The 15,174-nt window shown below is 39.1% G+C and overlaps 1 protein-coding gene across 1 annotated transcript in view; it reads right to left on the bottom strand.

Annotated features, from left to right (window-relative positions):
• Positions 1 to 1,344: 1,344 nt before the first annotated feature.
• LOC131972328 (plasma membrane calcium-transporting ATPase 3-like) overlaps positions 1,345 to 15,174 on the bottom strand; it is a 95,298-nt gene continuing 81,468 nt past the window's right edge. The window contains 2 exon segments of the mRNA XM_059334144.1: positions 1,345 to 4,961; positions 4,963 to 5,172. Coding sequence (XP_059190127.1) covers positions 4,665 to 4,961; positions 4,963 to 5,172 — 507 coding nt within the window. The 3' untranslated portion in view covers positions 1,345 to 4,664.

Below are 15,174 nucleotides of genomic sequence, written 5' to 3' on the forward strand. Positions count from 1 at the left end.
CTGGGCCTGGTAGACCTGGGTCCTGGTAGACCTGGGCCTGGTAGACCTGGGGCCTGGTAGACCTTGGGGGCTAGTAGACCTGGGGCCTGGTAGACCTGGGGCCTGGTAGACATTGGGGGCCTAGTAGACCTGGGCCTGGTACCCCTGGGCTTGGTAGACCTTGGGGGCCTAGTAGACCTGGGGCCTGGTAGACCTGGGCCTGGTAGACCTTGGGGGCCTAGTAGACCTGGGCCTGGTAGACCTGGGCCTAGTAGACCTGGGGGGCCTGGTAGACCTGGTCCTGGTAGACCTGGTAGACCTTTTCCTGGTAGACCTGGGCCTGGTAGACCTTGGGGCCTAGTAGACCTTGGGGGCCTAGTAGACTTGGGCCTGGTAGACCTTGGGGGCCTAGTAGACCTGGGGGGTCTGGTAGACCTGGTCCTGGTAGACCTGGTAGGCCTGGTAGACCAGGTCCTGGTAGACTTGGTAGACCTGGTCCTGGTAGACCTGGTAGGCCCGGTCCTGGTAGACCTGGTCCTGGTAGACCTGGTCCTAGTAGACCTTGGGGGCCTAGTAGACCTGGGGGGCGTGGTAGACCTGGTCCTGGTAGACCTGGTAGACCTGGTCCTGGTAGACTTGGGGCCTGGCAGCTCGAGTGGCTTGTTGCTTTTCAACATCAAACATTTATAATCATTTTTTCCTTCTTCTTCTCTGTAAAATGACTAGATTGCACGACGTCCAACTGTTAAAATGAAACAATCTCTTTGTCCACAAAACACATGTATATATATAGAGGGGGGGGGGGGGGGGGGGGCGTGGTCACATGACGGAGATGAGCCAATGGCACGTGAGCAGGAGGTCTGGAGTGAGTGCATGTTTGTCTTAAAGGGCCATCGCCAGTGCATTGTGTGTTTGATGGCATTTAAAGGGTTAATGCTTTCAAAAGAATTGTTAAAAAAATAATAAATTGATAAATAAAAGCTGGCTGGAACACACACACACACACACACACACACACACACCAACAGAAGACCAGAAGGGACAAAAGAAGACAACGTGAGCAAAGGAAACAATGAAATGTGTTGAGAAACATCAGAAGATGAAACAGGAAACAGAATGAAGTGAAGAGGACTCAGCCAGGTTCAGGGCAGGAGGCTGGACATGAAGTTTGTCCTGTTTGGGGCTTTCAAATGTATATATATATATATATATATATATATATATTTATATATAAACATCAACGTGTACATGTGAGATCCCACATTACAGATAAGAGTATGGGCTGAAATATGTGCCACCAGAAACTGAATCTGAATTATTTATATTTGAGTTTGAATTGCTTAACTTGAATAATTGCATTAAAAAACTGAATTTGGGTCATATTTGGGTCCCATGGCAACGCGTTGTCACCAGCACAATGTGCATTCACACACTAAAATAATAATAATTATGTATCACGTTCTCCCAAACAACCAGCTGTTATAGTTTCACTTGACTAAATAAATGTGAACCATATACGGTGCAGAAAGAAAACAGTCGCCTATTATAGTGTACGATGATACGTTTATTTTTTTAATTTTTATAATGCTTGATAATAAGCACACTACTTTTATTTTGATGGGACTATTATTTTCCTGCTTCCAGTCTGAAACAAAAAAATTTAAAAATGAATTTGCAAAAACCAAATTTGGGCCGTTATTTCATTTTGTTTTTCTTGTTTTTTGATGCTGAGAGCAAAATCTGTTTTTGGTTTGAAACAAAAAAAGGAAAAGGGGCACTGTTTCCGGTTTTTCCTATTTTAGTTTTGACAGAAAAATGGATTATACTTTGGCACCTGGACCCTCTTCGGCCAATCAGCAGCTCCGTTTTCTGTGCTCGAATTAAATTATTCAAACTGAATTTGAATTGTGAGAACTGAATGTTCTGTTCCAAACTAATAAATTCAATTTCAAATTACAATTCAGATTCAGTTTTTCAATGCAATGATTCAAATTGAACGATACACATTCAAATTAGGTGATTCAAATTCAGTTTTTTAATGCAATTATTCAAGTTAAGCAATTCAAATTAAAAAAAAAAAAATTCAGATTCAGTTTCTGGTGGCTCATATTTCAGGGTCCTGTGGGTTTATTTATGGGAGGGGTCAGTTTGTGACAAACATAACAAGTTCTGTGCTGTCGCTTCCCAAACATTCAAATTATACATATACATATAGTGTGTATATATATGTATGTTACCCATCCTTTAGGTGTTTTTTTTTTGCAGCCATACTATTTAATATTAGGTTTAAATGAACAGTATCTTTGCAATTTCTATTTTTGTTATGATTTTGTTGTTTTTTCAGAAGAGACAAGACAATACACACACACACACACACACGTTAACAGAAAGAAGAATGAAATAAAAGAAAATATTTGGATTGTAATAAGTGGCTGCAGATAGATAAATGATGGAGGTGGTTGATGGCAGGAACACTGCAACAAAAGGTGTTTAGTCTAAAAACCAGATCAAACAGTAAATCTGAGGGAAATGATCTTGCTGCGTGGACAGATAATTTACCTTGACAAGATTTCTTAAATTAAGATTATTAAATCTAGAAATAAGCATGTTGAACACTTAATATAAGAAATTAACTCTTAAAACAAGATAAATTATCTAACACTTCTAAATCTAAAGGTTTTTTTTTTTTATCTTGGTAAGAACCAAATAATTTCATTACAGTTCATCACTGCTTGCAGCTTTAATTTATCTTGTATGTAAATAAAAATTACAATAGTTCTTATAATTAGTATTTACTTTAGATAATTATTAATTGTTTCTGGCAGCGGTGTAGTCTACGTGACTCCGGTATACACTCTATATACTCGCTAGATTATTTTATTTTTTTCATATATCCACTTGATTCGCGAGCATACGTAACAATATAATTTAGTGACAGTTTCCACATGTTGATTAATTCATTAAATCAACCCAGTCTGTGTTTTTATGATGTTTAGACCTCTGAGGCTTCCGTTGATGCAACAAATTCATTTCGCGGGCATTCTCGGCACAAAGGAGAAAATCAGCGCGTGAACTACAACGAGATGACACAAAAACAGCGCCGGACACTTTTTCAGTGTCCGGCGAAGTTGCCACTGAACCCACAGACGCTTCAGGAGACACTGCAGCTTCAGCAGAAGAGGTCGGAGAAGAAAACATAAAAACAAACAGCCAGATGAAGATGAAGATGAAGATGAAGCTTCTCAGAAGGAGACCGACGCCGCCATAACGCCAACCGGCAAGTGAAATTAGCATAGCAGGTGATTGTTGGTATATTTAAATATATTGTGCCGTTCCTCAGTACATTCACTACCATCAGCTGGTTTCATGGTGCTTTATTAGTGAATAACCAGGCTACTGTGGGCCGAAGCTAACACCAAAACAAGCTAACTAACTTCTGTTCTAACTTCTTCAGTTCCCGCCCACCTCAAAACAACCCGTTGCCATGGGAACGACAATGACTGACAGGCTTCTCAGCCCCTTGGTGTATGTCGCGTTCATGAACATCAGGGAAATCACAGAACTATGAACGGTTGCTTGTCCAACCAATCACAGAGCCAGCTTTGCTAACTGATATGTCCAGTCTCGTTGCATCTTTATGTCTCATGTGATTCAGATTCAGATGTTTTTTAGTTCAAGAATATAAAAAAACATCTGAATCTGAATCACATTCACTAATGCATAGCTTACGGTATACATCTTGAGAGCATTCTGACAGACTGGGTGTGTTATCAACATGTTAGGATGCAGCATCAGACACAAGGTGGTGATGGTGTTTATGAGGTGTTGCTCCAACATGGTTGTTGTTGTAAGATGTTGTTGTTCTGAGTATAGACAGTATACCCACTGCAACAAACTATAAAGGAACAAAGAAAACTAGAAATATTCACATTGAAGAAGCTGAAATCAGAGACTTATTGTCTTTAAAAACAACTGCTCAAACCAATTATTAGATTATCAAAATAGTTGACGATTAATTTAATAATCGATTATTGTTCGATTAATCGAATAATAGTTGCAGCTCTAATTTATTTCTAGATTTAATAATCTTAATTTAAGAAATCTTGTCAAGGTAAATTATCTGTCCATGCAGCAAGATCATTTCCCTCAGATTTACTGTTTGATCTGGTTTTTAGACACCTTTGTTGCAGTGAAGGTGTGGGTCGTCATGACAACAACACTAATGAAGAACACCGATAGGAACAGAGTGACGTGGTTCTGTTCTGTTCTGTTCTGTTCTGCTGAACGCTGAAGGATGTTCCCCCCAGTAACCCACCGTCCCTCAGGACAACACAGCAGGAGCAGACCTGTGCATCGTGTGTGTGACAAGTGTGTGTGAGGTCAGGCAGGGTGGGGCCGCGGGGCCCCTGGATGGGGCCGGGGTCAGGGGTCAGGGGTCGGAGGGGGTTGGGGGAGGGGGGGGAGGGGGTCAGGCTGAGAGGGCTGGAGCAAAGGGGCAAAAGGAGGGAAAGTCGCAATGTTCTCCGGGAGCCATTGTCCACTCCCTCGGCTCCTCCCCGTCCTGCTGCTCCTCAACCAAGAGTAGATGAAAATGTCATGTGTGAGTCCTCAGCCCCCCCCCCCTCAGACCCCCTGACCCCCCCCCCCCCCTCCCCTCCCCTCCCCCCGACCCACGCTCCGCTCAGTTATAAGGAGGTCTCCACACAGTAGAGGTGGGCCAGGTGAGGGGTGGGGGGCTTCTCTGGCCTGTCCCTGCCACAGTGGTGGTGGTGGTGTTGGTGGCGGGGGTGGGGGTGGGGGTGGGGGCTCCGGTTGCTCGGGGCGACTGTTTTGCTGAGGTGGATGCCTGATGAAGCGCTGCTGCTGCTGCTGCTGCTGCTGTTGTTGTTGTTGCGGTTGCACGGGGTCACCGGGAGGCTGTACTGGCGGTAGGGGCGGGTGGGGCGGACCCGGGTGGGGGCCTGGGGCTGGGTGGGGGGGGGGCGGGGGCTTGCGGAGGGCCGGGTGCAGGTGCTGGTATCTGCTGAGCTCTGATTCGTCGTCCACGTCGGTGTCGTCGATCAGCGGGATGTTGTGGATGAGGTCGTTGATGAGGAACTCCGGGTGGGCCATGAAGTTGTGGATGGAGTTGCGGGATTCCGGTTTTTCCCGACCCTCGTACAGATTACTACGGAACGCTTTCACCACTCGCATCTGAGAGCCGAAGAGGAGGAAGAGGAGGAAGAGGGAGAGACGACAAGAGAGAGAGAGAGAAAAAAGGTGGAAGTCAGATATAAAGACAGGAGAAAGAGACGAGGGGAGCCCAGAGACAGACAGACAGACAGACAGACTGGTGTCCTCCAGCAGACAGACAGGGTGAAGACACACAGACACACAGACAGACAGACAGACAGACAGACAGACAGACAGACAGACACTCAGGGCCAGGTGGAACAGGACACTACAACTAGTGGGCACATTACACTGTAACAAAGGTGTTTAGTCTAAAACCAGATAAAACAGTAAATCTGGGGGAAATGATCTTGCTGCATGGACAGATATCTAACATTTCTAAATCTAAAGTGTTTTTTATCATGGTAAGAAACAAATATTTTTTTTTCCTGTTTTCTGACTGTTTTCTGTTTTTCTGAGTTTTTTTTTTCTTTTTTTCTGACTCATTTTTTCAGAGTTTATTTTCTGTTTTTCTGAGTTTTTTTCCCTGTTTTTCTGACTCATTTTTTTAAGTTTTTCCGACTTTTTTTTCCAGTTTTTCTGAGTAATTTTCTTCAGTTTTTCTGACTCATTTTTTTCTGCTTTTCTGACTCATTTTTCTGACTTTATTTCTGTTTTTCAGAGTAATTTTTTCCTGTTTTTCTGACTTTTTTTCTGTTTTTCTGTCTATATTTTCTGTTGTTTTTTTTAAAAATTAAATCTAGAAATAAGCATGTTGAACACTTAAAATAATAAATTAACTCTTAAAACCAGATAAATGCTCTAACACTTCTAAATCTAAAGTTTTTTTTATCTTGGTAAGAAACAAATAATCATCAGGTCACTCTGCTCGGGCCAGTTCATCACTGCTGGCAGCTTTACTTTATCTGGTTTTAAGAGTTCATTTAATAAATCTTGTCAAGGTAAATTATCTGTTCATGCAGCAAGATCATTTCCCTCAGATTTACTGTTTCATCTGGTTTTTAGACACCTTTTTTGCAGTGTATATGTTGTTCTTTTTAGCTGATAGTTGCTCTGGAAGCTTGAAAGAATTTGGATTTTTTAAGTACACTTATTTGCCTTTTTTTTGTTTAGTTAGATAAGTAGACTCATGTCTGTGTTCTGAATATAAAAACTACATCCACTGGACAGTTTAGTGTCGAATGAGGATTGTAAACAACTATTTTCAGAGGTGGAAAGTAACTAAGTACATTTACTCAAGTACAACTTTGAGGTGCTTGTACTTTACTTGAGTATTTACATTTTAGATCCTTTACTGCAGTACAGTAAAAGTCCTGCATTCAAAACTAACTGAAGTAAAAGTACTAAAGTATCAGCATCAAAATATAATTAAAGTATCAAAAGTAAAAGTACTCGTTGTGCAGAATGGACCCACTCAGATTGTTTTATATATTCTGAATATATAATTGGATTAATTGTGTTGATGCATTTATGTAAGCAGCATTTTATTTCCTCAGGACAGGGCTCATTTTAACTATTTAATATTCTGTTATGAGGTTTAATTAAAAAACAACAACATCTTATCACTTTAAATTTACTTTGATTTTCATGTCAAAAGTAACTAAAGCTAAATGTAGTGGAGTAAAAAGTACAATATTAATATAATAATATATAATAAGAAGTATAAAGTTACATAAAATGGAAATACTCAAGTAAAGTACAAGTATATCAATATTTTACTTAAGTAAATGTACTTAGTTACTTTCCACCAGTGCCTTTCTATAACGACAAGCTTTTCACTCCAAACAACAAACAAATTTGTTTTATGCAGCACATTATTTACTTATTATTTCCAGCATATAAACATGATAATTATCTATTGGTAGGTGGATTTATTTGCCTTTGGCTGGATGTTTCCCTTTGCTTCCATTCTTTATGCTATAGCTAAGCTAAGCTAAGCTAAGCTAAGCTAAGCTAAGCAGCTAACATCTGGAAAATCTGAATACAAAACACAAATGATGTAAAGATTATTCTCCTCATCATAATGATTATTATGTGATTGTGAACAGTTCATCAAATATGACCAATTGGTCATGTTTAGGAGACATAAATGTATCTGGTGATGATTAATAAAATGTTAATTAGACTGGATCTATAAATTAATATTAAGGCAACCCTGATATTTCAACATCAACATGTTGTCTGTTTTTTAGTCTGTGTTATTCTTTCAGGAGGGAAATTGAATTAGTTTTAAATTATTTATTATATAGCCATATCAAGGTGATTTCTTAAACCCTTAAATAATATATTTGTAACGCTCCGTGTATCTTTTGGTTTTTGGATTTCCGGTTCACAAAAGAATGTTAAAAAACAAATGAGTGGTAATTTGATTTTTGTTTAGAATTTAAATCCAAGGCTTAGGCTCAGAGGGGGATAGACTATATCTAAAACACGATTTTATTTTTGTTTAGTTATAATAACAAAATTTTATATTCAAAACATGGCCAAGCAGCCAGCACAGGGAGCTGGAAGGAAGGGGAGCGGTCCCTGTCTCCGACTCTGGGCTTCCTGTTTCAGTTTTCATTATACGACAAACAAACTTACGTTTCGAGTGACGTTCTTTTTCACTCAGACAACGAAAAAACAAATATTTTATTTATGTGACTAATATTTGAAAGAGGAATAAACTTTATTTACCGACCATTTATCGTGCTTTTATTTTGTAAATGACAACTTCCGGTCGCAGTGTATGAATAACGGGCATTTTTTCTATTTACATTTTTGTTATTATAACATCTTTATCTATCCATCTACCCCTTCCTGATCCTGATGAAGTAAAAAGCTTTATTGTATTTTAAATTTTAGTGTTTGTATTTTGAATCAAAAATCAATTAACCACTCGTTTTTTGTGAACGACAGTTCCAACGACCAACAGATACACAGAGCTGTAAGTTTCTTGACTCATTGATTATTAAACAGGTTATCCACCTGATCCTGTTCGCCTCCAACACACACAAAAATAAAGAAAAAATGAGTTGTCTAATGACAGATTTTTGTCAGTTCTCACTCCAATCAACCAATCAGACGTCACAAGACGAGAACATTCAGAACCACAAAGACACAAAGAGAACCAAGCTGCACACGCTTCAGCACACACACACACACACACACGGTGTATGAGTGTGAGTGTGTGTGTGTGTGTGTGTGTGTGTGTGTAGGGGGCTGACGGAAACACTCACACACCATCACACTGGATCACATGCATGCACACACACACACACACACACACACACACACACATGGAGGATGGCTGTTAGGCACAGGTGGAGAAGAAGCAGGAACGGTGAGTGTTTTAGTTTAATGTACAATATAGTTAGAAAAATATGGAACCGATAGCCATGACCACACAAACAAACAAACAAACAAACAAGTTAACACTTTATATTAGGGAACACATATTCAGCATTAATTAGGTGCTTATAAGCATGCAAATAACAACATATAACATAATATATTGTCATTATTAAGTAGTTATTAATGTCTTATTCTGCAGTTATTAATGCCTTATTTTTTTTATATGTTTTATTGTGTTTGAATTGTGTTTTAACTCTCTTATGTTCCCCTATCTTATTTCTTTCTTTTTATCTTCTGTAAAGCACTTTGTGATTTTATCTGTGAAAAGTGCTCTATAAATAAACTTTACTTACTTTACTTACATGACCTTATTATACAACCAGTACACTGCAAAAAGTCAGCTCTTAAAAACAAGGGAAAAAAGTACAAAAATTAGGTGTATTTTGCTTAAAAATATCAAAATTATCTGCCAATGGAAGAATAAAATGTGTCTTGTCAAAACTTTCCAAAACCAGTAAAAATATCTAATCGAATGAACCACAAATACCTTAGAATTAGTGTATTCTGACTGATAACAAGTTACCTTTTCTTGATTCTAATGAAATACACGTGACCTATTTTCTCAATATATTGAAAAATATTCTTGAATTAATAATCAGTAAATGCTAGAGCCATCATCTTGACATAATGATTTGATAGGCATTATATTTATAGAAACCAGCAAAGTCTAAAAACTAAAAACTAGTCAACTTTTCTTCATTCAGCTACAAAGATTTTTATCTGGATGTAGAATATTTTTCTTAAAATTCTTGAAATAAGGCAAAAGCCGTGAAATTGTGAAGTGAAACAGTCTAAAATAAAAACTGCTGACTAAGAAGAACTATATTATCAGACAGAAAATAAACATATATCTCCTTGATCTGAAATATTTACTCTGACTTAGATTTCAGTTTTTGCAGTGCACTGCAAAAACATGAAGCATCTTCTTCTTCGATCTAGCAATAGTATCTTAATTATATTGTTTAGAGTATAATTTACCTACTGACCATAGCTTTATGTGCTTATTTAATTATTAGTATTATTATTATGTGCTTATCTAATTATCTTATTGTGTAAAGACTTGTTTTTAGGATTGACATTGTGAGCTTTTTCATGCTTTTCAAGCTATTCAACTGTTGAATATGGTGAATTTTTACCTCAAATATTGACTCCAGTTGAGAGTTTTAGTTGCATGGAGTTTAAATGATATTTCAAAAGCATTTTCTACCACCAAAACGTGCTCGTTTCAAGTATTTCTGGTTTATTCAAGCCACAGTTGCTCAAAATAAGTAAATTTGGATTTATTCCAACATATCATTGGTTTTTCCAGTGCTGAGATATTTTTTACTTATTTTAGAATTCTTTACTTACTGCACTGGCAGATAATTTGACTTGTTTCGAGCATGTATTTGCTTAATTCTAGTTATTTATTTCTTATTTTGTCAGTTGGTTTTTGCAGTGAAAGGTCTGGAGAAGGTGTTTGCTATTGGCCGTTTCCATGGTTACCTTCACCGCTATGTAGAGATTATAAAGTCCATACAAAGTAAAGCATATTAAGATCACAACTCATATACAACAACTTCCTTACTTACTACTAATAATCAATAATTCTGAGGTTATTGAGGGAAAACTCTTAGTTAATGTCTTACTGGTTGTATAATAATAACCATGCAGAATAAGGCATTAATAACTACTGAATAATGACTCATTAAGAGACAATATGTGACTTATTTGCATGCTAATCCATGCTGAATATGTGTTCCCTGATATAAAGTGTTAGCACAGACAGACAGAAACATGCAGCAGCAGCATGTGACAGAGTGAAGCAGCTGATCAGCTGTTTCCTCATCGTGCAGCTCGGGGGCCGGACATCTTCATGCATCACACAGCTGTCAATCATAGCTGCTGTTTTTGTTAAAGACAGCTTGTTTAAACACGCAAACACACCGACAGCTCGTCTGTCAGCACACACACACACACACACACACAAAATGCAAAATGCACTGCAGCCAGAGCAGTTAGGGACAAATGAGAGGTTGAAATGATGATGATGATGCTGATGATGAAGTGCTGCAGGATAGAAAGAAAAACAAGTCTTGCACAACCGAGAGGCGACATCAGCAGGTTCCAACAGAATGTGATTGGTTAGTTTAGTAGAAACAGAAGATGATTGGTTGTCAGGCAGCAGCTCTGTCACAGATCAGGAGGCAGCAGAGTCATGCTGGATCACATCTCTGTCACTTATACTGTCTCACACACACACACACACACACACACACACACACACATAAGAGTGAGGTCTATGAGTGTACCTGGAGGTGCATTATGCAGTGTTTATGTATGCTGTATGCATGCGTTAATAACACATTCCTTTGCCATGGCTAGTTGCTCCATGCACCCTTCCCACAAGCCCAAACAGAGGAAAAGAAGCAGCATGAGATTCAAAAGAAACAGAGACAGTTCAATGCAGATCCACAGACAGACAGACAGACAGACAGACAGACAGGCAGGCAGACGGACAGGCAGAGCCCTACATAGAGACAGTTTGGCTGAATGAGATCAACAGAGAAGAAGTTTCATGTCGACTGCAACAACAACTGGAGTCAGAAGTGTGATTATGAGAGGGGGATGGTTCAGGCAGCTGAATGGAGATCAGTGCTGCAGTTAGCCAAACTAACAGGAGCCTCTATATATGACTCTGCCATATATGATAGACAGACAGACAGACAGACAGACAGACAGACAGACGGTCAAGCAGTAGGTTCAGTGCTTATCTGTTTTTCCAAAGAGCCTGTCAGACAGTAGAAAAACACCTCATGCAGACTGAGAAGGTTTCAGAATGTTACTTTCTCACTTCGTCAGCGCTTGGTTTGTTTTCATTTTGTCGTAAACTTTCGAGTATATATTGTCCCCAGAGTGAGCAGCAGGCCACTGCCGCCTTACTTATGTCTCTTTCTCTTTCTCTTTTCTTTTCTTTTCTCTCTCCCTCTCTCCCTGCTGGCTCTTTCAGCAGTGCTTGATGGAAAAACGATGGTTAAAGTACGAGAAGGAAATAGGCGCTGGAAGGTAGAGAGGCTGCTGTGTAATGAGGAGAAAGTGCAACATAAATAGAGGGAGAAGCTGTGAGGTAGATGACTGGTTAATGACTGAGCTCTAATCCAGAGCAACACCTTCCTCAATTCAATGCATCTTCATGTCTCCTATCATATCAGATCACATTTAAGCAGGGAAAACTAAAAGCAGAGGCTAAAATCTTTGTGAATACGAAAGAACTTTAACAAAGAATTGAGGAGCTGAGGATGCACTGCAAAAAAGATGTGTCTAAAAACCAGATAAACAGTAAATCTGAGGGAAATGATCTTGCTGCATGCACAGATAATTAACCTTGACAAGATTTCCCGAATTAAGATTATTAAATCTAGAAATAAGCATGTTGAACGCTTAAAATAAGAAATTAACATTTTTTTCATCTTGGTAAGACACAAATAATTTGCAGTGTGGATTGGAGATTTGGCCTAAACAACCCGTTCCCCTTAAAGTATCCTGACCAATGCAAACTTCCATACTGATCTCTTTTCTGTGATTTTTAAACTGTAATTTCCGGCAGATTAATGTGATCAGTGTGAAATGAAAACAAACTGGATCCATAGATTGTTTCTAAAGATCCAGATGGATCACTGGGCTCCAGCACAGCTCAGCTAGATGAAATGAATTAAACAGAGACTTCTATATATATTTTAAAATCTCTATTTAATATTGATGATGTTTATTTCAGATATGCCTGGACTCTTCTTACCCAGCGATGGTAGATTTGGCTGTAAAAGTCAGTGAGGTGATGGAGTTTGACGTCAGAACTTACGACATCATGCAGCAGCAGCAGGCCCAGAGCCAGATGAACTCTGGGAGAGGAGTAAAGTAATGAGCCTCAAGCTCCCTCTGTTCTAAAACACACACTACAAATCATCTGGAGTGTGTGTTTGCTGCTCATGGTGGTGGTGGTGGCTGGTGATATTCTCTAAATCAGGACTTCCCTACCCGGTCTGTGGCCCCGAGCCCCTCAGTTCTTCAGTGTACCTTTTTAAATTGGGTCATAAATGTTAAAGAGGCTAAAACCACTGCATGGGCCCTGCAGGTTTTAGTAAATGTCTCTACAACAGGAGGACATTGTGCACTTGTTTCAGTGGTTAGTGGAAGCTATCTATAAAAGCAAGAAGCGTGTGAAGTGTGTGTGTGTGTGTGTGTCTTGCATCCTCGATTTTGAAGAGTTTTGAATTCATTTTTCTAAATATCATTATTTACGTAGGACGTGTTGCAGCATTGCACTGTTTCTGATCAGACGCCTTTTAGGGGAGCTCCGCCCCTTTGAGCGGAGCCCCGCCCTTTATGGAAGTCCCGCCCATTTTAGAGGAGCCCCGCCCATTTTTACATGAGCTCCGCCCCTTTTAGGGGAGCTCCGCCCCATTGTGTGATAGGCCTACACCTGGTCAGTAACACAGTAATTCTCTCTGTATTTCCACCCTGACTCATCTCATCTGAAGTCTATTTAGCCTACCTATCTTTAGGAGTTTTAAAGTGGCTACAAGGTTCCATTTAACAATAATATTCTAATAGTTTCCAGTGAAAATCAATGTTCAGTGTGTATGTGCTGGATGTTATGAAAAGTGTTTTATGGAGTTGCAGACGTTGTTGTAGCGCGATTAGCATGCTAAGCTAAGGAGATTTAGCTTTATTAACTTCTTATGTTGCATTACTATGTAATTCAGGGATGACATTCATGTTGCTTAGCGTAATGGCCAGAATCATTTGATATGAGATACTTACATGCAATATAGCATATCAGCTAATTGGCTTCATGTTAATGTACTTTTAGTGCAGCGTACTGTGTAATGTGTAACCATTAGCATGCTAAGTGGAGATTTAAGCCCTTTCTTCCGCATCAGTTTGATCCATTGAAAACAGTAAAAACAAAACTTTATTAACTGACAGCTAAGCATAATATGGACGTAAAGATACTTCCTACGGGCACTACACTAGTTATTATAAAACAATTATTGAATGGATTGCCAAATTTGGCACAGCCATTAATGTAATGTTATGTATTATGACTGAAGACCTGCACAACTGATGACTTTTCAATCAGACTTGGGCTGGATTCTGTGTTTAGTCATCTGATGTTAGCATACTACTGCAGTAAACTAAGATGGTGAACCTGGTAAATATGAAATCTGCTAAACATCAGCATGTTAGCATGCTGTCATTAGCATTTAGCCTAAAGCCCTGCTGTGCATAAAAGAGCACCTATAGTAATAGACCTGACAATAAGAGGACAGACCTGCAAGTGTGCCTCCAATATATTATTATATATTATATATTATTATACCATGTGTACAAACACTCTTAAAAACTCTTTAAAATTCAACAGAAATTATTATATTGTCATCATCAGCTGCTGCAGTTCAGCTGGTGGGATTATCACATAAACACGTATCAGGAATCTAACAGTGACTTAACGGGAGCTTGTTTAATACTCCTAATGGGGCATAGGACCCTTTTCCAGAAAACGGGTCCTATGTTCCCTGCAATCTTTTGCAATTTTTTTGCTTTTTAAATGTAGGATTACTCATGTTTGTATATTCCCATCCCTATTCATACTTGCATCAAGGCTTAGTTTTTTCCTTTTAGGGTTGGGGTAGGGTTAGAGTTAGGGTTAAGGTTAGGGTTAGGTTAGGTTAGGTTAGGTTAGGGTTAGGTTAGGTTTGGTTAGGTTCGGGTTAAAACACAGCACTCACAGCACTAGAGAGTGCTACGAAGGGCACGGTCACGGTCACAGGAGGATAATATAGATAAAATCTCTTAAAGGTTCTTACAAAGAGAGGGATATTCTTTAATAAAAGCTATTAAAAAGGTGTTTCTTATCTGTAAAATAGTTAAAAGAGTGGTTTTAAAAGATGGTTAGGGTTAGTGTTAGGGTTGGGGTTAGGCCTATTTGCCATGGAATTTGGCAGTAATGGTGGAAAAAGTAACAGACCGGGGAACATAGGACCCTTTTTAAGAAAAAGCAGGGAAAAGGGTCCTATGTTCCCCAGTCTCATCCAAAGAGGAGAACATAGACACACTCCCCTCGTAACAGCTCAACTTCTTAGTCAACTAACCTGTAATGTGGCTTCTTCAGCAAAAAACTTCACAGGTTTATTGGAGTGATGCTGATTCAGCATTTATTGGAGTGTCTCTGTCTCTATTTACTACTATTATGTTTTACCCACAGTTCTCCATGAATCAGCTGACTCATTTTCCATCAGTTTCTGGTTGGTGTAAAGCTCTGTAGCTGTTTTTGGGACCTCTGTCTCTTCATACTACTGTTGTGTTTTATCACCAGTTCTCCTCAACCATGACTCTTTCAGACAGTTCACTAGTATCCATCAGTTTCCTGTTGGTGTGTTGTTCTTTGGTTGTTCTTGGGACCTCTGTCTCTTCATACTACTATTATGTTTTATCCACATTTGAAACTATTAAATGTCAGATGAGATTGTTAATGGCTCCAATTTAAAGCGTCTCCATATTTTCCTTTAGTCACAGGGAATGGGATTATCTTCCACATTTTATTTAACTTTAAAATGTAACTACTTCTGCATACTTTTATCTACAGACTTA

This window comes from Centropristis striata, chromosome 5 (assembly GCF_030273125.1).
Source record: "Centropristis striata isolate RG_2023a ecotype Rhode Island chromosome 5, C.striata_1.0, whole genome shotgun sequence".
Lineage (NCBI taxonomy): Eukaryota > Metazoa > Chordata > Actinopteri > Perciformes > Serranidae > Centropristis > Centropristis striata.